The sequence below is a fragment of the Rhinoderma darwinii genome, chromosome 9, assembly GCF_050947455.1.
Source record: "Rhinoderma darwinii isolate aRhiDar2 chromosome 9, aRhiDar2.hap1, whole genome shotgun sequence".
Lineage (NCBI taxonomy): Eukaryota > Metazoa > Chordata > Amphibia > Anura > Rhinodermatidae > Rhinoderma > Rhinoderma darwinii.
The window spans coordinates 92,579,348-92,602,995 of NC_134695.1; the positions used below are offsets into that span (position 1 = coordinate 92,579,348).

Sequence of the window (23,648 nt, forward strand, 5' to 3'; positions counted from 1 at the left end):
GTCTGGAGATCCTTTACAGCTCCAGAGCAGACAAAGAACAGGGCACTGAATGCCAGAGCAAACCTCTTTACCAAGGGAAGCAAGACACAGTATAGGTAACGAGTGGGAAGCCAGCAATGGGGCATGGGGGGTGACTGATGCGGCTCCCCCTCCCCCCCAAATGTTCCTTCTGCCGCAGTGAGCAAGCAATGATGTATCCTTCCACGCCAGGGTAAGGAACACTTGCCAAGCTGCGGGTGCCCGCCTCGAGTATGAAGCCAGCGGTTAAACATGGAGGAAAAAAATATTCATCAGTGAAAAAGGATCAGTGCCAAGGACCCGGGCATCTTTTACAGCATTACATCTTCCTCCGGGGACTCCCTTTCCTGCGGCTCTGCAAGCTCGTTTGGCATTCAAGTTTTACAATTAACACGGAAAGGAACGCCTCGTCAACAACAAACAAAAGGGTCTGGGCCGCAGATTTGCAGGAATGGCACAGGCAGTAAGGACATCTCTACATGTCACAGTATGGCCGCTGCCAACCACTCCAAGAAGAGGGAATGCCAGTAGCCGGCGTGGGAGAGCAAGGATTTTGAATTGCAAGCACTAAAAATGGAAGTATACTTTGTACACAACACCTATGGTGCAGGTGCTGGAGGATCTTCTTTAGGACATCTGGATATTTTGCATTAGAAAAAGAGGCACGTTCCAAATACCCTGCATCTACATACAAACATGCACATACCAGTGACACAAACACTTCCAGAGCAGGTACGTGGCAGGAAAAAGGCAGCTCCCCAGAAGCAGCAAGATCAGGAGGCTGAGAGATTTATCTGCATTTGCTGCTATCACCAGGGAGATGAATGGGGCCGAACCTAACCCTTTCTCCCAGATCTGCCTATTTGGAAGCGTCACTCAAAAGGAGCACAAACTTGGGAGGTAGTCAGGAGTGTGCCACTTTGCAAAGAGCATTGCACTTCAAGGGTACAAAGCCTTGTCAACACTCCAGACGTGCCCTCGTAATTTGCTGTGTTCTAGTGTGTCGGATGAGTACTCACATGGTTGATGCTGTGTTGGCTCCTGTTAGGGCTGTGGGCACTGGGTGCGGGGTCAAAATCTGGCGCTGGAAACAAAAAAAACAAAAAAATTGGATACAGTCAGATAAGTCACGCCAACACGAGGAGGATCTTACAAAAGTATGCTGAGTGTTTGTTCTGCTGCCCGTCGTGTAGGGGGTACTGACAACCTGGCTTGGAATATAAGACCCGCAATGGATTTACAGCTGCGCTCATGGCTTCAGATTTAACCGTATGCCAATCGTTGGGGGAATTATTATTTTTTTCTTAATAATTCCGCACTGAATTTTAATGAGGAATAATTGTTTAGCTAACGAGCTTTGGCACACTATGAAATAATGAAGTGCCATATACGTACACTGTCTGGATTACAAAGACAAGCACTAAGGATTCTGCATGTGGATGAGGGAGCGCAGCCCCCTCAGCAGGAGAAACTCAACGATGGGCGATGGGTCCGGGATCTTACTCCTCTGCCAAGGGGCGTACAGGGCCCCCACCAAGAGCGGAGGGGCGGCAGAGGGTTATTAAACTCACACAGCCTGAAGTCGGCAGCTAATGTCTCTAGTGGTTAATCATCCTACAGTGCTATGGCTTTGTGCATATCTCATTTGCATCTCATTAGAGCAGCTTGTACAGGAGCTTATTCGGAGCAGAGAAAGTTGGAAAAAGCTGGCGTGGAGAGGGCAGCTTTCTATGTGAGTGTATGATAGATCGGAGATAACCAGTCCCTACAGATGACCGGAGAAGTCCTACCACGACATTCCTGAGGATAATTGGAGCTCTGGCACTCCGATGGCTGCTCATCTGGATACGGCAGTCCTCCACTATCCCTAATCACTGCCATTTCTGCAGGGGGGAGAATGTAATGGGTATAAGAGTCACACATAGCTTGTGGTACCCAGGAAGGAGCGGAATGCCCATCTAAGTATCTGTTCACAGCTTCGTCACACGAGCGCTCCTAACTTTCCCAGTGTGTCCTATAACCATAGACACTGCGCTGATGTATTGAGCCATATATAAAAAGGTAAGCCTCCAGGGCAGGTGTGTGTATATAGCTGGGTGACCGTTATATTCATATATGTAATATTTCTGACACGCTGATATTATGACACATGTAGATGTCGCTGTTGTTCTGCGGAAGCCTGTAATGATATGCAAAAACATAATGACTCCGTCTGAATGTTGAGCAACCACAATTCTCGAGAGCAGGGGGAGGGGAAGCGGAAAAAAATAAAAGAACACAGGAACGTGCGACAGGGGAGACTTTAATTATGAAGCAATTATACCACATGGGCTTTAGGATTATTATAGGAATGTGCAATTGTGACATGCAAGAGAAAATGGCATATCATTTCACGTAATGTTAATAGCCATAAGCCCTAACAGAAGTCTCCCACAAATGACTAAGGCCCCATGCACGCAACAGTAGATTTCATCCATCCGTAAACACGGATCCATAGTCATTCGTAAATTATCCGCATATACGAAACGGTGTCCGTAAATATGGTCCATAGTGCATCGGTATTTATGGAAAACAAAAACAAAAAAAAACAGGGAGGAATCTTGGGTAATCCCCTGGCGTTGTATAGAAATACTTCCGTAATTACGGACGGCTACACATCCATAGCCGTTCGTAATTACAGAAGCGCCCCTAGACTTCTATGGAGAGTTAGTGCTCAAAATTACGGCCAAAAAAAAGGACATGTTCTATCATTTCTACGGCCCGGACATCCATCCGTAAAAATTCGGAAAGGTGTCGATAGCCCATAGAAACGAATGGGTCCGTAATTACAGATGAAAAATACAGTCGTCTGCATGGGGCCTAATTCTGTATCCGCTGGCTGTATACCACCAATGTTTGTGTAACTGGGCCATTGGTTCTAGCGAGCACTAACGTACATTAAGCTGCGTCATTTCTACAGGAAAGGAGTTTCTAAAATTTGTAAATAATAATTCACATGAAATACAGACGCATAACCAAACCGAGTTCTGAAAAGTGGTCATCCGTGTTGGAACTGGTCCAAAAACGTTCTAATATTCATCTCCATCAGCACGGCAGACATCTGTGCCATTTTACAGGCTGCTCTTCTGCCAATTCGTACTAGTGTTTTCAGAAATTGAATACTACAGTATTGCTTTAAAATTATTTTTAGATGTATACTTTTATTTTTGTATTCTTTTTATTTCGGTTCCACTTCCCACACCTTATCGGTTTCAGACGGCCATAATGCGGCAAAATTTTATTGTCCATATAAAACTATTGCAATATCCGGTTCTCCCATGGTTCTATGGTGATCCGAGTTCCGTTCAATGGAACTGAAGCTGGTCTGCGTATGGCAGCCATAATATGGACGCTTAAAGTCCATGTAAACCTTGATAAAAAACAAAAATACGTATCATGGTGGAAAGCTTTTGATTGATTTTTTTTTTCTTCTCAAAAAGTAAGTGTTCAATGGCTTACATGGCCTTTAAGTGATGCCAAGCAAAGAGCTGCAGGGGATATGCGGCAATACATGCGGTTATTCAAATGAAAAGCTGACCACGTACTGTATGGACATCCAGAGTCCATCAGAATGAGAGCCACTGTTTGTTAGTTTCTCTGTTCCGCCTCATAGAGGGGGGGGGGGGGTACCGAGCATCCATATGCCGTAAAAGAGCATATGGGCAGGGGATGTCTTAGTGAGAAAACCCATTTAAAAAGTAGTTAACATGCCAGAAAACAGTGCTGGAATAAAAGTATCAAAATTGTAAAAGCCGCGGCAATCCGGTATGTTGATAATCTTAATTGAATAAAAAAAATAAAGTCTGGTTTTGATCATCCCCTTTAAAATGTTGACTTAGGGCATTCTGAGTAAGTATAGAGGAGTCCCCTGTTCTGGACCCCCCTCTAACAGCCACTAGAGCAGCTATTGCTCTAGTGGCGGTTAGATATAGTAATTAGAGTAGTCCATAGATTTTCATGGGTGCTGTGGAAAAGTTTCTTCCCCTGCAGCGAATGAACAGCGGCTGCAGAGCTCTCCTGACCGCTATTTACAGGTGGCCTCAGAACTTGAGCCTTCTCCTCTCACAGACATTGCCTATATTTATAGCTGCTTGCCTGCCTCTCTGTTATAAGGTGTAAGGTAGTTCTCTAATTACTCACAGTTCTGCTGCCCAACATGTGAAACAGGATCCCTCCAGTGACAGGGAGGGGGAGAGCAGGGAGCAGTGGAGATCAGAGGCATGTGATGTGTGATGTCCTGTACCACAGGGAGGGGGAGAGCAGAGAGCAGTGGAGATCAGAGGCATGTGATGTGTGATGTCCTGTACCACAGGGAGGGGGAGAGCAGAGAGCAGTGGAGATCAGAGGCATGTGATGTGTGATGTCCTGTACCACAGGGAGCGGGAGAGCAGAGAGCAGTGGAGATCAGAGGCATGTGATGTGTGATGTCCTGTACCACAGGGAGCGGGAGAGCAGAGAGCAGTGGAGATCAGAGGCATGTGATGTGTGATGTCCTGTACCACAGGGAGGGGGAGAGCAGGGAGCAGTGGAGATCAGAGGCATGTGATGTGTGATGTCCTGTACCACAGGGAGGGGGAGAGCAGGGGGCAGACTGACTCCAGAATGCTGCTGCCTTCACTGTATTAGCACAGCTTCATCCCTGTACTGCTTTCTTCTTCTAAAAGTCCATGAGGGATTTCTTCTCCCTTATGTCCAGACACTGATGGAGTGCGATTCCGCCTCCTTCCCCATGCGTGCTTTCCTCCCTATATACACTCTGATTCAATACAGCCTGTGTGATGTGATATGATATGCCCTACCTGACTTCTTGGATGCTCTTCCCTCCACTTCACACTCTGATCTGCCATGTAGAACTTCCTTTCCCTCCCTGCTGCTATCTCCAAGGGGAGAGCAGATAAACTCAGCGCCTGACAGGAGTGTTTTGTTGGATCTATGTCTAAAGCTGCAGGTCCACCAACTAGCTGAAGGAATTACACAGACTCGAACAGCAGAAAAACTATTAGGAAATAATTCATGAAGTGTATGCTACAATTCTTCACATTTTTCAGGATCTCTGCTTCCAGTCAGTGAATATGCATATTGTGATTTACATCCAGGAACTGTTCAAGTTCAACTGGCACAGGTACATAAACCATTAAAGGCTATAGAAACTTTTGATGTCAATTATTTGTAATGTAGTGTATTTTCTGATACTAAGTACTTTTGTAATAAACTTTAATTACAATTTTTGCTTAGTTTCAGCGCTGCAGCTTCTATGTATCCACTGCACATAGAAGCCACAGAACGATGCGGTCAGCCGAATCAGTCAGTTAGTGAGCTGGACCAATTTTAATCAGTATTAGGGTTCTACGAGGTGTCAGAGGCACTCAGGAGTCTATGTCAACTGAGCCGCCAGACCAGCTTAATGACCGCATCGTTCTTTAGCTTCTATGTACAGTGGATACATAGAAGCTGCAGCGCTGAAACAAAGAAATTTTTTAAATAACAGTATATAAGTGCTTAGTATCAGAAAATATCAATTACAGACAAAATTCCTTCAAAGGTTCCCATAAAGGTTACGTTTATCAGAACTCCGTAACAAGCTATGCACCTATGTAAGAAAGCTGCCATTCACAGACAGCAAGCAGATTTTTTAATTTATGGTGAGGACTTGAAAAGACAAAATATATATTAGAAAGTTTTAGAACTCTTCATAATACAATGGTAACGCTTTAAACTATTTTAGTTTACATATAGATATCTACATAAAAAGTTCTGAAACTTTGTGAATGAGTCTAGTGAATATCTAGTACTGATCCGGAGTAACAGCCTGTATTACGCTCCAGAGCTGCATTTACTATTCGCTACCTTCAAAGCTAAAGCCTCCCAGCATTCCTTGCAGGTTGGAACTATTAGGGGACTATCAGACACGCCGACAACTCCTGAAAAATGAGTGTTTTCGTTCAGGTAAAGTGACGGTATGGTAAATCATATGTGCCCTTATTTAACAGTGCTACACACAAGACAACCCCCCCCCCCCCCCGCCCCGCAGTGAATGCTATAGATGTCTGCTGCCCTCCAGTGCTCAGTACTGGAAAAAAACAAAAAAAGTGCCCGAAGTAACAAAAAGGGCTTGGTTCAACAAAGCTGCTGCTTAAAAATCACTACACTGAGATAAACTAGTAGAGGGCAGGGTGAGGTCTTAAAATGCACATGCTCTTTAAAGCGGACCGGTCACCTCTCCTGACATGTCTGTTTAAGTAAACAATTGTACTCCACATAAAATAACAATTCTGGAGCATGTTTGCTTAAAACTCTACATTGCTCCGCTCCTTTGTTATTCCTCCTAGAAATGTATGAATGAATTGACAGCTGGGTGTTACTAGTTGGGGGTGTGTCCCCACACAGACTGACGGTGTCCAATCAGTGCTGACAAAGGGAGACCGTGTTGAAACACGCCCCTTCGACAAGGGGAAAGGTAACACCTAGTTGTCAATTTATACATTTCTAGGAGGAATAACAGAGGGAGTTATAAGAAAAGATAGACTGGAATGGTTATTTCATGGGGAATACAAGTATTTACTAAAACAGACTCGTCAGGAGAGGTAATCGGTCATCTTTAAATCTCCTTCAACGGTTTTCTACGTCAGATTCAGTTCCACTTCTCTTGCTGCTTAAAGGGGACCGGTCACTAAGATCATGGTGCCATGCTGGAAGCACGAGTAAGTGACAGGGAAATGCAGTATAGACAGTAAGTTTAAGGAGATATCCTACCTTATACACTGGGACGCGGACAGTATAATTTGCTAGGCTTGGGTAATCGTGGGGCTGGTCTGGGTTGTACAATCACCAAAAACATACACGATATGGGAGCAGCGCACTTCGCTTACACTGCACAGTGATCAGAAAATTATTGCAAAAAGAATCGTTCAGGATAGGATAATCCAGCCCTGACCCTTCCCTGAAGCCCAGGGCTTTCATTGATCACTGCTCCAATTCTGCTGCTGTAGGATATTTTCATAGAGTTGCTAAAACCAAGGCCAGAATAAATTGACTAAATAGGGAAAACAAATACTGGTGAACCATTCCAAGTCCAGTTCACTTTTCCAACACGTATTGAAATAAGTAGAACATGGGCTTCAGAAATATGGCCTCCGGCCCAAACTACGCTTACAGTGCAATTAATTACTTTTCAGGAGAATGGAAATGTGTCTAGGTCCTTCATCCGGGACAAGAACGGAATACATTATATCTCTTTCTCCCAATCTATAATAGCGCATTTAGATGTAAGGCCCCATGCACACGACTGTGATTACGGGCCACGGCCGGCTGCAGACAATTTGCAAGCCGTGCTCCCATTATAAAGTATGGAAGCACGGTCAGTAAAATAAAAAAAATAGGACATGTCCTATTTTTTACGGAACATTTCTACGACCGGGACAAATTCCCGTAAATATACAGGAAGGTGTACGTCGGCCATAGAAATAAACAGGTCCGTAATTACATGCAACTGCTGCAGGGGAAATGTATGGATGGCCGTAACATTCCCTAGCGATAACCGCTGACCTCCGTAGATCAGCGGATTGCCGGGACGGCTTCATTGCAAGACGACATTGTCATGTTGGGACAACCACTATAAATAAAAGCAGTGATCTGGTTGCTTCTATTGGCAACTCCTCCACTTTTTAATTTTCACGATTTTTTTTTTTACTTTTCACTAGATTTTATAGGATGCCCATTATCCACCACATTGTGAGGTAGGCCAACGGAAGACAAAGGGGGTCACGGTGCATGGTGTCCCTTCCGTTTTAGAGATCCTATTGATATGCCATAAATAGAACATTATTGTGGCGTTCTAGTTGAACAGTTCATGCAGTCTAGACTGCCACAAGCGCTAGGTGACAGAATGCAAAACATTCAACAATATCAAACATTCTCATCCAACCCATAACAAAATGTAGTATCATTATTCTGTGATTTTTTTTAACTAAAATTACCTTATTAGAGGATCTTCTTAAAGTGGCAAATTATGTCGGTAAATGTGATGCTTAAAATTTGTCTTTTCGTTTTTTTTATTTTCTTCTACTTGGTTCTAATAGCAGTTAATGGTAAATAATACTCCGCACATACGACTCATCTTTGGAAGTGATTTCTTAAGAACTCTTTTTAGGTGTTAGCCTGCAAAGCTCTTATTACGCAAAGACGACTTCAAAGAGGATGGGTTTTATTACAAGATATACTGGTTCTGTTCATCAAAGTGGCATGTGGCCACCTGTGTGCGAGAATCTTCCATGGCTGTTGATCAAACACGAACAATACACAAACCCTATAAGTGTTAGGGGGGAAAAAAAAGACGGATCGCATCTGGAGAAAGCTTCCATAATTATAGGTGGTGTCATTTTCTCACTGCTAGTTTCATGATACCGAGATGACTTTCAAGACGGAAAGAATCAAAGAGCAATTTCATCCGTTGTCTATACATGGCCACATCATCATCCATACCATGGGTGATGATGTGTCCATGTATAGACAACGTATCAAGAAGTGGCCGGGGGGCAGCGTGCGCACAAAAAGCTAGAATGGGATTTAGGGGGCCCCCGTTCTAGATAGGTGCGGGTCGCAGAGGTGGGACACGCGTCTATCTGACATATCGTGTGGATATGTCATAAATGTCCCTCATGGGAAAACCCCTTTAAATATGGCAATTTGATCCGTATTAATCCGTATGATCAATACATTTATGAATCCCCTGCACCCTTTTTTCTACACATAAATGGGCATGAAGGAGTGGAGGGGGGTTAGAGTTGCATTGACGGCTTTGAAAACAATGGCAGGTGTAACCTTGTCTTGCTTTAAAACTACAGCGGATTCATCAACTGAACATGCGTCCTAAAAAGTTCTGCAACTTTTTAATAGTTGGCGTTTCAATTCCTCACCATTTTTAAGATCTCGGCTTGTGGTTAGTGACATCTTATTTACATCCAGACTCTGATCATATTTACCCGACAACCCCTTCCCACACTGTACATTTACAGAGGTGGTGGGAGGTAATACCTGCACACCACCATAAATATACTGCACGGGGATGTCGCGGATCTATTAGCGGAGCTTACAAAATTAGCAGGTAACGCCTTAGATATCGCGGTCAATAGTGAGCTCTGTAGGCCCATCAACAACCCTGTGCCTAAAAAAATAAAAATAAAAAGTAAATTAAAAAAATAAAAAAAAGAACTTTCGGAATGTGGAAAACGAAACAAAAAAACTTGCTGTGTCCTTAAAAATGGAAACGTTGTATTATATGACAAACATTAAAATAAATAAGAGCTGTGTGTTCAGCAGGGAGAAAATCATGAAGACTGTGAAATTAAAATGCAGACGTATACTGGAAAGTAATAGAACTATTCAATATACAAAAATTAAGCCTAAATTCAAGGGACCAAATTTTACAATTGGACTTTAACTGAATACTCCGAAAAATGTATTACGAGCTATAATGATTAAGTCAGAAATGGTGACAGTTCGACTGTGGAGGTAGCAATTGTGGAATGTGTCGAGATTTGGGGCTATAAGGAATTAGTGACAGTGATGAGGTCCGAGGAACAAAGTACCTCGTCTCTATTACTAGTGAAATGTGAGATTGCGCAAACCGACTTATGCCAGATTCACACGAACGAGTGCAACCTGACGTTTTTCACGTCCAAGTTACAGCCATTTTCACGGATCCCTCGTAGAATTGAGTATCGAGGGATCCGTGAAAACGGAAGAAATTAGGACATCTTCTATTTTTCAACGGACCAGTCACACGGCCCCATTGAGATACATGCGTCCGTGTGACTGTTTTAACCGCCGTCACATGAACGTATACCACGGTCGCCTGAATTCGACCTTATACAAATGTGTTTTATCAGTTGTAAGTAAACAGATACAGGAAGGGTATTAAATGTGCTCTGTGGATAGTGATTAGACACGTAGCATTCGTTCTATACACCGGTAGTCACTAGAAATGTAGTTCTTGCCACTTCATGAGAGTCATAGTGAGAATATCGTATAGTCGTGGTAGTAATGCTCAGCCTGCACACCAGCACCCTCTGCAGTCCAAGTGGAGGAATACAACTTCACTGCATAACTGCATCCTAAATCTCTTCTGTGCATTTGAGATCTGCAATAAACTCAACATAAAAGATCCTACAGGGAAACTTTCATCTTACAAATAGGAAATAACAGCGGACACCAACTTATAATGCAATATATAAAAAAAAAAAAAGGCCAATCTCTTAAAGTGCACCCATGACCAGAGAAGGCTATTTTGTATAATAAGCGTCCCTACAAAGCCTGACACCACTAATTGGACAGTGTAAGGCTGGGTTCACACTGTGCGTCTTCATTGCCGTTTTTAACGTGTTTTTTTTTGTTTTGGTAGATAAGCTACCATCACTCAAAGGGAGTTCAAACAAATATAAAATAACGAATGTAAAGGTGAGTTCACATCAGTGTCGTGCTTCCCTTCATCTGTTCCGTTCGACCTTACCGTTGGAGGAACCGATGAACGGAAACTCAAGTGGAAAACATGGTTCCGTTTGCATTACCATTGATTTAAATAGGAATGCTTCCATTGCAGTTGGTTTCCGTTCCGTAAGGTTTCAGTTTTTTTCGCAGAAACAATAGAATAGTCCACTACGCTATGGTTTCCGCAAAGAGACGGAAACTTTACAGAACGGAAACCAACTGCAACAGAAGAATTACCATTGAAATCAATGGTAATGCAAACTCAAGCTATGGTTTCCGTTTGGCTCGAAGGATCGGGCGAACGGAAACCAACGCCGATGTGAACAGGCCCTAAGGCAAGGATCATTTCACATTTTAGGATTTTTTTGTATTCCATCAAACCGGTTGGTGCAACAGAACAGAACGCTTATCTTTACATTGCATACTTGCATTGTACAGAAAAGAAAAAAGATCCACCAGGATCCAATAGTTCAACAGGACAGAAAAAGGGATAGTGTCCGGATGAATAAACGGATCGTAATGGAAATGTGTAAAACGGAGAAAACGGACACTTAACCATGATGGAAGCCCCATTGGCAGCCTGTTAACTGATCTGTTTGAAATGGGGGGGGGGGGGGGGGGGGAGGAGAGAAGGCCCTTAAAAAAGCAACAAAAACGCACATTGTGGACCTGGGCCAAAAAGTTTTCATGCGAACGCTCATTTCCGATCATTGCTTGTGCAATCAGGGCAGAGATCATACGACGAACAAGCAAACGCTCGATCATTGACTGATTTAATCTTTTATGCTGCCATGAAAAATCAGTGTTAGCAGCACAACTCCCCATGTAAACAAGGGATGCGCTGCTGACATTTTTACATTGCCCTGTATTTACCAGTTTTTGAGTATGTCGGGACACACCCTCTTGACAAGGAGAATGGTAACACCCGGCTATTAATTTATTTCTACATTTCCAGGAGGAATAACAGAGGAACGGAAAAGTTCTAAGAGCATTTACGAAAATGGACAGGTCAGAAGAGCGGATAGCTGCTCTGTGATACATCATCATTGCCGGTCTACACCCACACGTAAAGCATGTCCAGATCTAATGTGGAACGAAAATGTATTTAAAAAAAGAGCCAAAATCAGAACAACAGGTGTGCTAAATTGCAAAGTACATCATATAGATAAGATACATGTATTTATTTCCAGCTGCTTATATAGCACTGGCATATTCCACAGCGCTGTTCACATTGTAATCATACACCTCAGCCCCCGATCCCAGTGAGGGTCACAATCTTATTCCCCCATCTTTATTTTTTGGGCATGGGAGGAAACGTGGGAACATGGAAGAAAAACAGACAAGCGCAGGAAGAACACAAAAACTTCGGGTAGATGTTGGATTGGGAGTCAAATTCCTATTTATGATGTGGGCAGCTTTAAAAAAAAAAATAATAATAATACCTCATGCTCCTATTTTGCTGGCTGCTTACCACGTCAACACAAATCAAGTATCTGCTCTCCACCTCCCAGTACTAAAGTCTCTCCTTTCCCTCCCCGTGCTACTGATTTACCATTTTTATTACAAAGTAAAAGCTCTTAAGAGAAGAATAAAAAAAAAAAAAATCTAATCAGGCTGAAGAGATAGAAAAGTTGCGCAGCTTGTGCGTGCCCCCTCCAGATTCTATCACTGCTCCATCTTCAATTCATTGCTTCCCGGTATCGTTATGACACAGTTCCACAAATCAATGCAGACAGCGCCCGGCGCTCCGAGGCAGCAACGCGGACGGGCTCCCTGAACTCCGATTTGCTAATAACACATAATAGCGGCTATTTGTGCTCGTGTTAAATCATACATTTCACTGTAGCTTTATTAAGGGATTTTTAAAACTCCTCTCCAAATTGGATTTTCTAGTTGCTCCCTAATTTCAAGATCAATCATTTCAAAATGAAACTCGGTGGCGAAGGGGACAGCAGGTGCTATAGGCGCTGGACGAGAACGCTTGATATTGCGTCTGTGTCTTGCAAACGGTGAAAAAAATCCCGAAGTGTTACGATGACTGGAAAATCCGGGGGGTGCCATCCAGCTTTCCTAGAGTCCTGAAAGTCAAATCAGACCAATTATGAAGCCATATATGTCTCTATCTGCATAACACGGCAGATTTACCTTTCAGGAGCCTGGTAAAGAGGGTGACAATCTCAGCTGTAATTGTTGTCACCCAGCTTTCCCTAACAGATGTGATTGAAAATTAACCGGCTTGTGCGATATACATCCTAATCTCAATGTCTCTTGACTAGCAATACCTGGTCGTATACCGTTTAGGGCATGTGCAGCCAATAGTGGGGTCCCATATGAGGGGAACCCCTTTCTGACATGCGTATGCCCTGATAGGGTATATTAATAGGGTCTGTCTACATGAGACCACCCCTTTAAGGATTGCGTCTACCATATTAGAAAATGTCCTTGGAAACCCTGGGCCCTTCAGACCGTTGGATGGGATTATTATCTCACATTATAGGACGGTGTCTGTTCACTGCATTGGTCTGTAAAGTCAGGTCACTTCTTACATTATTATATAATGAAACGTGACGCAGCTTTCTAACAATTTGGCTTTGAATTCCTCAGTTTTAAAAATTTCTGTTTGCAGTCAGTGAATGGGAACATGCAAAGACCCCAAAAAATCCTCACAGTTGTGCTACCATCGTATCATCCAGGCAATGGTCCAGGAGATTAATATATAAAAGACCAATTTCTCGCCTGTCCGGATAGTTTGCTACAAACTGAACATACACAACATTACGGACTAGGTCTCGGTCTTATTTTTTATTTGCCCCCTCACAAAACTCAAAGCTACTCAACGTCAATCACCTACTGCATTATTTTCCATCCGAAATGACAATATGGGGAAAAGCAGAGTTCCTAAGTGATAAATTAGTAGATCCGCTATATCACAAAGTGGAATTATTGGAATCTGCATTAGAGCGCAGCTTCCCTGCGGGGCACAGTGTGTGTTGTATGACAATATTGGCCGGCCTCAGTGTATGAAGCCTTCTGCCTGGACTTTTACTGCTGGATGAACCTATTGGATGTGTACAGTATCATTGCCTGCGAGCCCGGGTCCTGCAGCTCTCCCCTCGGTCACTGGCTTCATTCCTGCTGTTCTGTTTTTACGGCTTGAACCTTATGACAGCAGGAACAGCCTTGTGGTTCATTGATCACAACGACTGCATAGTAATAGCTTAAGCAGGCTCAGAGGGGCCGACAGCCAAAGTGCCGATATTAGATTCTGGAAACGCAAACGCAACCGTGCGTGAATGTGTTTGTACGTATGCGTGTGTGTGTATGTGTGTGTATATGTGTATATATGTGTGTGTGTGTGTGTGTATATATGTGTGTGTGTGTGTGTGTGTGTGTGTGTGTGTGTGTGTGTATATATGTGTGTGTGTGTGTATATATGTGTATGTGTATGTATGTGTATGTATGTGTGTGTATGTGTGTGTATGTGTGTGTATGTGTGTGTGTGTGTGTGTGTGTGTGTGTATGTGTGTATGTGTGTATGTGTGTGTGTGTATGTGTGTATGTGTGTGTGTGTATGTGTGTGTATGTGTGTGTGTGTATGTGTGTGTATGTGTGTATGTGTGTGCGCGTATGTGTGTGTGTGTATGTGTGTGTATGTGTGTGTATGTGTGTGTATGTGTGTGTATGTGTGTGTATGTGTGTGTATGTGTATGTGTGTGTATGTGTGTGTATGTGTGTGTGTGTGTGTGTGTGTGTGTGCGCGGCAAGAGAAGATTTGTAACTTTTCCTTAATGGCATAAATAAAGAATATCAACTCGATGTGCATAATCTCAGATTAGTCAGACTTTCTTAGATTATGGATTTGCATTCACATTAATTCCACCAAAATTGCAGGAGATTAGAAAAACTTTGCTGCTTTCTTTTAGAAGCAGCGCCACTCTTGTCTATAAGACGTGGAAAATAAAGTAGTTTTGTCTACAACTCCAATATTAAAAAGATTTTCTTTTATTCAAATATTCCTTAAAAGATCAGATTGCAAATAGACACGGTGAGTAGACAGGAGCCACACACGCTAGAAGACGTGGCTGGTATTGCGCTCAGTACCGTTCATTTGAATAGGGCTGAGATGCAATACTGGACACAGCCTATGGACAAGAGTGGCGCGGTTTGTGAAACGGTATGTATTTAGTGGTATGTGAAGATCTGCAATATGAGGGCGAGTGCTTGGTCCAGAATCCACAATATCTGAATGTGGCATATATTCACATTAGTATTTTTTATACGGGTTTCAGTCAAAAGTGTAAAAGGTCATGACGTAATTCTGCCGAACAAACTGCAATGTAACAGCAGGAGAGATCGTCTCTACAACTATATCGATGATCCAGAATGTTCCATTGATCCACATCGAGTGGACATGCTTAAAGAGGCTCTGTCACCAGATTATAAGCGCCCTATCTCCTACATAATCTGATCGGCGCTGTAATGTAGAGAACAGCAGTGGTTATTTTGAAAAACGATCATTTTTGAGCAAATTATAAACAATTTTAGATTTATGCTAATGAGTTTCTTAATGACCAACTGGGCGTGTTTTTACTTTTGACCAAGGGGGCGTTGTGGAGAGAAGTGTATGACGCTGACCAATCAGTGACCAATCAGCGTCATACACTTCTCATTGTTCCAGCCCATTGTTACAGTGTGATTGTGCAGTGAAAGAAGCTGGGCTGGAACAATGAGAAGTGTATGACGCTGATTGGTCACTGATTGGTCATCGTCATACACTTCTCTCCACAACACCCACTTGGTCAAAAGTAAAAACACGCCCAGTTGGTCATTAAGAAACTAATTAGCATAAATCTAAAATTGGTCATAACTTGCTCAAAAATGATAGTTTTTCAAAATAAAAACCACTGTAATCTACATTACAGCGCTGATCAGATTATGTTATAGATTCGGCACTTATAATCTGGTGACAGAGCCGCTTTAAAGAGGCTCTGTCACTAGTTTAGTAATGCCCAATCTCCTAGCTAATCTAATAGGCGCTATGATGCAGATAACTAGTGTAAAGCCTCATGCACACGACTGTAGCCATGTGCACGGCCTTGATTTTCAGTTTGCCAGCCACGGAGTGTCAGCCGCGAGCCACCCGCAAATCGCGGGCTGTGCACATGGCCGCGGCCATTATTTTCAATGAGCCCGGACCGCATAACACGGGCTCCGGGGCCATGCATGGACCGTGGAAACCACATTCGTGTGCATGGCCCCATAGGAATGAATGTGGACGCAATTCTCCCGTGGATTTTTGGGAGAATTGCGGCCGCAGAAGCACGTTCGCGTGCCTGGGGCCTAATTGTTTTTATTATTTGCAAAGCTATGAGCATATAGCCAAATAGGAGGAGACTCTTTTCACTCTGGGCGGTGTAATGTTTTCTGTATGACGCTGTCCAATCGTCATACAGTTCTCCTCTTCCCAGCCCAGCTACACAGCGTGATCATATAGTACCATCCTGCTGCCATATGAAAGATTAGAATCTCATCTTCCATATGCCACCAGAACCACTGTTCTAGCTGGTCCACTGCCAAAGATATGGCTACTTATCCGAACATATCCTAAGCTGCTACAATTGTAGCCTTTACAACGATCTTTGTGGGGCCAGGCAAAAATGGATCCATTTTTGCAATTGTATCTAAATATCTTTGCATGTTTGATCAGATACAATAAATCGGATTGTTCTACTTAAATCGGGAAAACCCTGACAGCTATGCCTCTATGGACTAAGAACGTTGCTACGTCACGTGAAACATTGCCATATAACCTTGTTTAAAAATAAACTATCTTAAGATTCCAATAGGTACATAGAAAGCTCCTGGTCTTACTGATGTCCGATTCATTCAAATCCAGAGGCATAAACTGCTGACGTTTCACATACACATATACACACACATTTATCTGCTTGTGCCAGGGGCTCTGTGTGCAAATGTCAAAGTGCATTAGGGTATAGTATGAAGGAAGATGCACACTGCATTTGTAAAAACGTCGCCATGCTACATGTATCCGGAGAAGTGGCTCGTGAAAATGGCGAACTCAGCAAAGCTAGCATGAATATATATACCGAATATATACCGTCCTAGAGAAATGTAGGTTGCAGACAAAGAGAAAATAAAATGCAAAAAAAAAAAATCCAGAAGAAATCAGGTCCCCCCGCTCTTCAGGGTCACTGTGACTTTTACATAATATATTTTTTATCAACTCTGGCCTTTCACAAAACACCCAAAGATTGCAAACATGTCGCCCTGCACCCCCCCCCCCCTTCCCCTGTGCGAACAGCGGCCTGTGTGATTGGTGCGCGGAGCGGCAAAGAATACAGGGAGAAGAAAAGAATAGAAGTAATAAAAATGTAATTACATAAAAATGCTAACGATATTCCATCTGTTCTTTCACTTGGCCTAGTGGGCTTCTCAGCTCCACGTCTTGCCATTACTGCAGCTCACAGCGACAGAATAATGGAAGTATTAACAGAGGGGGGCAGAGGAATCCTTATTAATCTGATGCATGAGGAATAGCAGCCATCATTACAGGGACGGGAAGGGACTCACGGATATTCCTGCCTGCAGCCGCTTGCTGTTCAGCAGGGAGCTTGTCACTGGTTCACTCTCGGTTGCCCTGGAAACTGACTCCTGCAAAATAAAGATTATTAAAGCGCATATGATTACGGGCCGCTGCTGAATCACATTCTTATCACACAAATTTCATTTTTCAACCCAAATTGCATTTCAGAGGCCCCCCCTCCCCCTCCCCAATCACGCACAAAAATCTGACATAACCTTCTAGCCTCCTACTCACATCTTGAATAATTAGATACCAGGATTTTAGATACACAACAGCTTCACACAATTACCATTTCACAAACTGTGATAAAAGCACAAAAACACAAATAAAATCATTTTCTGACACTCACGAGAAACAAAAAAAGAAAACAAAATACAACTGCAAAAATATGCCGGATGAGATGAAATACGGAAACTAAATAAACAGAATGTGCATTAGAATGTGGTTTGTGATCATGTAATACGCATATATTGTTCACACAGCCGGAGCATCAGACTGATTCCATGCACTTTTTGCCCCTGCAAGTTCAAGTACGTTGACGTCCGTCCACCTAGACGTCATTCACATATACTTCCACGTATTGCTATATAGTCTAGGGAACAAAACAAATAAAACCCTCTCGTTGTGAGACGTGTAGTGCTGCTGTTTTGAACAATAAATACAAGCATCTTAAATGCAATGCCTTGCACTTGCCAGCAGAGGGAGCTCCAGACCTTCAGGGGAGACAGTCTCAGAAGTGTTAATGATCGCACCCGGTGACATAGAGAGCATAGGCCCAGTAAATAAATCATGTAACCCAAAAGCCTACTGCAGCCCTTCTACATACACAGATCTGCCGCAAGCCTTTGTCTTTATAGCGAAGGGTAAAAAAACGACCGTCTTTAGCACAGTAAACAGAAAAATGCGTCTTTTTACAGGTGTGCCGACAACTTGATATCAAATACCTTATTAAAGGATATAGTTTTTTTTTAATTTTAAGACAAAGGGATGCAAAAGCAGGTGACATGGATGGTTAGTAGCATGCTGCTTCTGTATGTTACTCAAGTACCATGTACAGCAATATAAAGCACAAGACACTTGCAAATATATACACACACACACACACACACACACACACACACACACACCTGTATCTTGAATATAAATCACCAGTATATTCTATAGTCCTTTGATGATAGAGGACAATAAAGAGAATACTGCCAACAAGAGCTTACAATCTAAGGTTTCTTTATACCCAAACCCGGCCATACATGATAGAAATTCTTGGCAGGTTCTATGAAGATTCAGCCATATTGGAAGATAACAGCGCTAACTGTGCAGATGATCGCGTCCAATTTGCAATGGTATTTGACATTTAAGGAAATTATTTCCAACACGTTAGAATATCATAATTCCAGTGGTGTGTGTGTGTGTGTGTGTGTGTATACAATCAATGGTTAAATATTAAAAGGATTGAGTATTCTGGCCATATAGGGCTATAAAGTATAAATAGGTGGGGTCCCAGAGGTGTGATGTTACCTCGGTTTTGCAGTAGCACAATTTTGGCAACCGTCGCGATGAGAAATAGAGGAGAGCCAACCTGCCTGGTGAGTGTCTCTCCATTATAGTGTATGGGACTTGCAAAAACAGCCAAACAAGATATGCCATACATGCCTTTGGTTGGAATACCCCTTTAATTCATTTTATAAGACAAAAGGTCCTTAAACCTTTGATGACTCTCTATATTTACAGCATTCTCCAATATATGTTGGTTCCCATTACAGGTGCGAGCAATGGGAATAACAGAGCAAAAAACCATATGTCCGCAGCACCATCAACAGAATACACAAGCCGTTAACAGCACCTGTATTCTGCTGACAAAAGGGTGGGCACGACACATTTATGTCCCGCCATCAATGGGCGCCATGCCATTCTTCAATTAGAGGAACAGGTCTTAATAGGACTATAAATTGTCCAATCCAACAATCAGGCAGTAAAACTTCTTGTAAAGGGGAGTATATTGTACCTGTCTGATGATCATAAGCGCCCAGTATCAAAACCTCAAAATATCTTATCAAATATCCAAAACTATCGAGGCATCTGACTAAAGGAAAGAAGTGCTGGACCTCTGTAGAAGGGCAGATGCCTTGCCAACATACATTGTCCATGAGGGATCGGTCTGGTGTCCTTTAAGGACCAAAGATGGTTTGGGGCACGTTGAATCACTTCCTCTACCCTGATCTGCCGGCGTCTCAGGGGGAGGAAGAAAAAATAGCCGAGAAGCTTGTAGAAATAGAACAAAAATGTGTAAGTCAAGCTTCCAATAATGTGACAGAGCAGCAGTGAATATTACAATCACCTCTAGGACAACATCTGCTCGTGCCGCAGCGCACCCCCCCCCCTCCTCCTGCTTTCGCCCGTGGATATATCTGTTTAGAATAATATGCATAAATGCGGTTGCAAAACTGATTGCTCTACTTTTTTTTTTGTTTGTTTTCTGTGTGTAGAAGAGCCATAGTCTACCTTTTATCTGATAACAACAGACCAAAGAGACGACTAAACCGCACACAATGCAACTGCTCCGGACCCCAGTGGAATTATGTGGTTATACTGGGAGGTACTGGGGGTGAGCCCAAACTCGGGGACAGGGTCATCTAGGTACATGCTTTAAAGTAGTCCATACTAATACTACTACGTTATTCTTCATAGTAGCTTCTCTTAGTTCACATTATATTACCGAATACATCAAACCATTAATACAAAGAGTACGGTGAGCAGAAAACAAATAGTAATATATATATATATATATATATATATATATATATACCCCCTCATAACCAGATACACTTTGACCATTAAAGGACTGTGTACATTGCACAAAACACATCACTAAAAAATCTGCACCCCCTCTATCTGCTTCATTTCAGTACTTGAGCGATGATTTGGTGGGCTGCAGCTACGAGAGGTGGCGGAGCTCATTTACACAGGTCGTCCTTGAGGTAGCTCTGTAGAAAGAACATCTAGATATATAGTGGACGAGATGCCGGTAGACAACCCCTCGCTGTGGTTATAGTTCACAAGACCAGACCTCAGAGATCAAATTCTGAAACATGTATAGAATCTGGAACACACCTAGAGAAGGCTTCCAGACATACAATTCACCTGCCATCGGGGGATACTGGGTTTGGTCAGGTTGAATTTTAAATGTTTGATCCTATCGTTTCCATGGAGATAAGCGGTACCAGAGGTATTTGCAAGCCGCTTATACCACTCTCACCATGGAAAAACAAAACCAATAATAGTTGGTAGAGAAAGCTATAGGCTGAATGATATATATGGCCATCTTAAAGGGGGTTGCCCCCCCAACAACTTCTCTAAAAAGACTCGCTCCAGTGATCAGCTCATTTACTCCAGTTCCTGGAATTCCCTGAAGAACAACTATTATCACATGGGAAAGTCTCATCCAGCCGCATATTTTCCCTGCATTGGCAATGTAGTATTATATAGCGCCCATATAAATGACCGGCAACCATGTATACATGGCTGCACCAAGTCCACCAGATCGGAAGCAGTTCTCCACTTAGGATCATAGAGGGGTGTTTTGGGCTGGTGACCCCACTCTATGACTGCCAAATGCCCTAATAGAGCATATGGACAGGGGTTGTCCTCATGAGCCTTATTTACTAAAATGTATAAATCCCCTTTCAATAGCTACAGACTTTCAGGGTTTATGTATGAAAAGCCTTTTGACCTCCCTCATCAACTTACATATTGCATTTCTGTAACGTAGGCAGTAAAAGCGAAGGATTTCTTTGATCTTAATAAATGTAGCTAGTTGCTCTATGTGATCATAGCAGTCCACAAGTTATGTACTGAAGGTGACTAAAAGCTCAAGAATTACTGTTGGGGGTAGAAAAATTAAAGCAGTATACTGGAGGAAAATAAATAGTCAAATTTGTGAGCCACTCAGAGAAGATGGTTGATCCACTGAGCTAGCCCGGATCTAAAAGGAAACAGTCGTCACTTGATACAGAAGTCTGCCTACTTGTGTGGTGAAAGCTGTGGCCCTCTCATCCATTAGCGGGGCCAATCTCGAGAAACGTACTAGTGGATTCAGTGATCATATCTCATGTAATTTCTTTAAAGGGTAACTAAAGTTTAAAAAAAATTCTGACATGTCATAAGTTTTGATCGGTTGGGGTCCGAGCATTGAGACCCCCACCAAATCGCTAAAACAAAGCGGCAGAAGCGCTCGGGGAGCACGGAGCTGATTCGTTTCTGATCTGCTTTCCTTGAAAAGCCGAGCAATTGGTGTACGGGCATATAGACTTTCGTACACCAATTGCTTGGCTTTCCTCGAAAAGCCAATAATAAACCAAGCGGCTCAGTTCTCAACCGAGCGCATCTACCGCTTCTTTTTAGCGATTGGTCGGACCCCTACTGATCAAACTTCTGACACTCTTAATAACTTAGGTGCATCTTATGTCAGACTTAAGACTGGCGTATGAAACTCCAGTCCCAATAAACTCCCCACTAAGGCGACACAGTTACTTACAATTGTTCAATATAGGAAAAGTCACATGCAACCTTTTAACAATTTCCAATATAGTCTGAAATTCTTGCAATTGTTTCCCGCAGTGTGTGGATGAGATTTGTTCCTTCACACCCACTTTGCTGCTACTGTATTCTGCTGCGTATCCATCCGCAATTCCAGATGGGAAATACGCAGCAATTCCGTTACGTGTGGACAAGTCCTAAGGATAAAAGAAGTTAAATCTAAAGAATACTATGTTGTTGTATAACACTGGTCTAATTCATAAGATTTCTGGTGATCATTCTGAAATTGGTCAGGATCCGTTGTGTGAATAAATATAGTCATACTGGCATCCCCCATTGCATTAAATTATACCAAAAATTGGCAATCTGTTCTTCATTATGTAAACATCTAGTACCAGCAATATACTAGACCACGGCCGACCCCAATCATCCTCCATTAGCTAAACCCAAAAACATTAATGAAGCAACTTTTTGGCTATTTGCGATGGTCATCTGAAAATTAATAACCGGTTTGTAAGTACGGTAGACCCTTTTATGTCTTTCACAAGAGATGTGCATCCCTCACGAAGACACACATTAATATAAAGTACACACTATGGGGTCCGGCTATCCCTCACATTAATCGTTAAATCAAAGACGTTACCGGTGGGGAAGAAAAAAAATAAAATAAAAAATAAAATAAAAATGCTTTGCAGTTGGAAACCTGTTTCTAATCAGGACGGATACTCCTGTGGGGTCAGATAAAAGTGATTAGCTTATTAAAAGCATAGCTTTGCCGTTTAATAAGCAAAAATGATTAGAAATTCTACCAGAGAAGCTGATAATTTCAGCCTTTCTAGTTAAGACAGCAAAATTGCATTCATTATTAGTGTCTAGATTCATTAACAATTCAATTTATAGATATTAATGCTTATAATGTATGCTTCGCTTGCCAAAACTTGGAAGAGAAATTGTTTCAATTAACTTTCATGGATCACAAGTCCTACAGGAGAAGTATTTTTAGACGAAAAGACACAAACACTTCCCTCCAGCAATACTAATGCACAGATGGATCTCTCCTGTAAGGTCAGTGGGACGCTTGGAGATGGGGGGAGAACCAAATTACTTTCTGGGGAGATAAGACAAAACAGACGCCCCCCTGACGTTCTGTCCTGGTAGAAACACATGCACATTCAGCAATTGTATATTTGGATTATTTTCTTGGATTGTTATTTGAGAAAGTCAATTCTGAAGAGGACATGTTAACCAGCACTTGCATAGTAAAAAAAAAACAAAAAACAAAAAAAACACTTCTAACACTACCAGTACAGCCATTGACCGGATGCTTTTTCCAGTCAGACAGGGTATAGCAGAATGCCAAGTAAAGGCCTCGTAACCCTCTGTCAAGGGCATAACATAATACAGCCTACATGGAGGCACACGGATTCCCTGGCGCGCTGTACTGTGGAGTCATAAACCAACATGCTCGGTCGTTTTGTGCGCTGTAATAGGGGGTTATTCTCAACTGGAAGAGATCGCTCCATTATCTGGAATCCGATACAAAGAAATTCTATATGAACTTAGAGGCATACGGGAGGTATAGTAGGGTCCCTATAGACTATGGGTACCCTATTACGGCTCTGTACAACTTGGAGATTGTGCAGAGATATAGTACAGCAGGATTCAGGAGGCCTTCGGCTTCATTCGAAATGTTCCCCCATCTATCGTTATTCGTTACAAACTGGAAGGAAACTAGCACAGGGAAGAAAGAACCCATTCCCAAAGCAATGTTTCCTACCTTGCCTGTGCGGAGGTCCATTCTAGTTTTTGATAAATAATGAAGAATGGTGGAACAGATTTTCTGAATGCCAGGGTGAGTGATGGCACAGAATAAAGGAACTTTTAAGTTCAAAGTTTTATGACAAACCGCTCCAAAAAAGGGCTGAAAAACCGGCTCGCAGGAAAAAGAAGGGACATGCCCTATCTT

At 42.6% G+C, this 23,648-nt stretch overlaps 1 protein-coding gene across 1 annotated transcript in view; it reads right to left on the minus strand.

Moving 5' to 3' along the window:
* PMFBP1 (polyamine modulated factor 1 binding protein 1) overlaps positions 1 to 23,648 on the minus strand; it is a 104,423-nt gene that overhangs the window by 52,655 nt on the left and 28,120 nt on the right. Inside the window, exons 3-4 of the mRNA XM_075838504.1 lie at positions 17,134 to 17,214; positions 1,038 to 1,102 (exon numbers count right to left, since the gene is read on the minus strand). Of these exons, the coding sequence (XP_075694619.1) occupies positions 1,038 to 1,102; positions 17,134 to 17,214 (146 nt within the window). The remainder of the gene's footprint in view (positions 1 to 1,037; positions 1,103 to 17,133; positions 17,215 to 23,648) is intronic.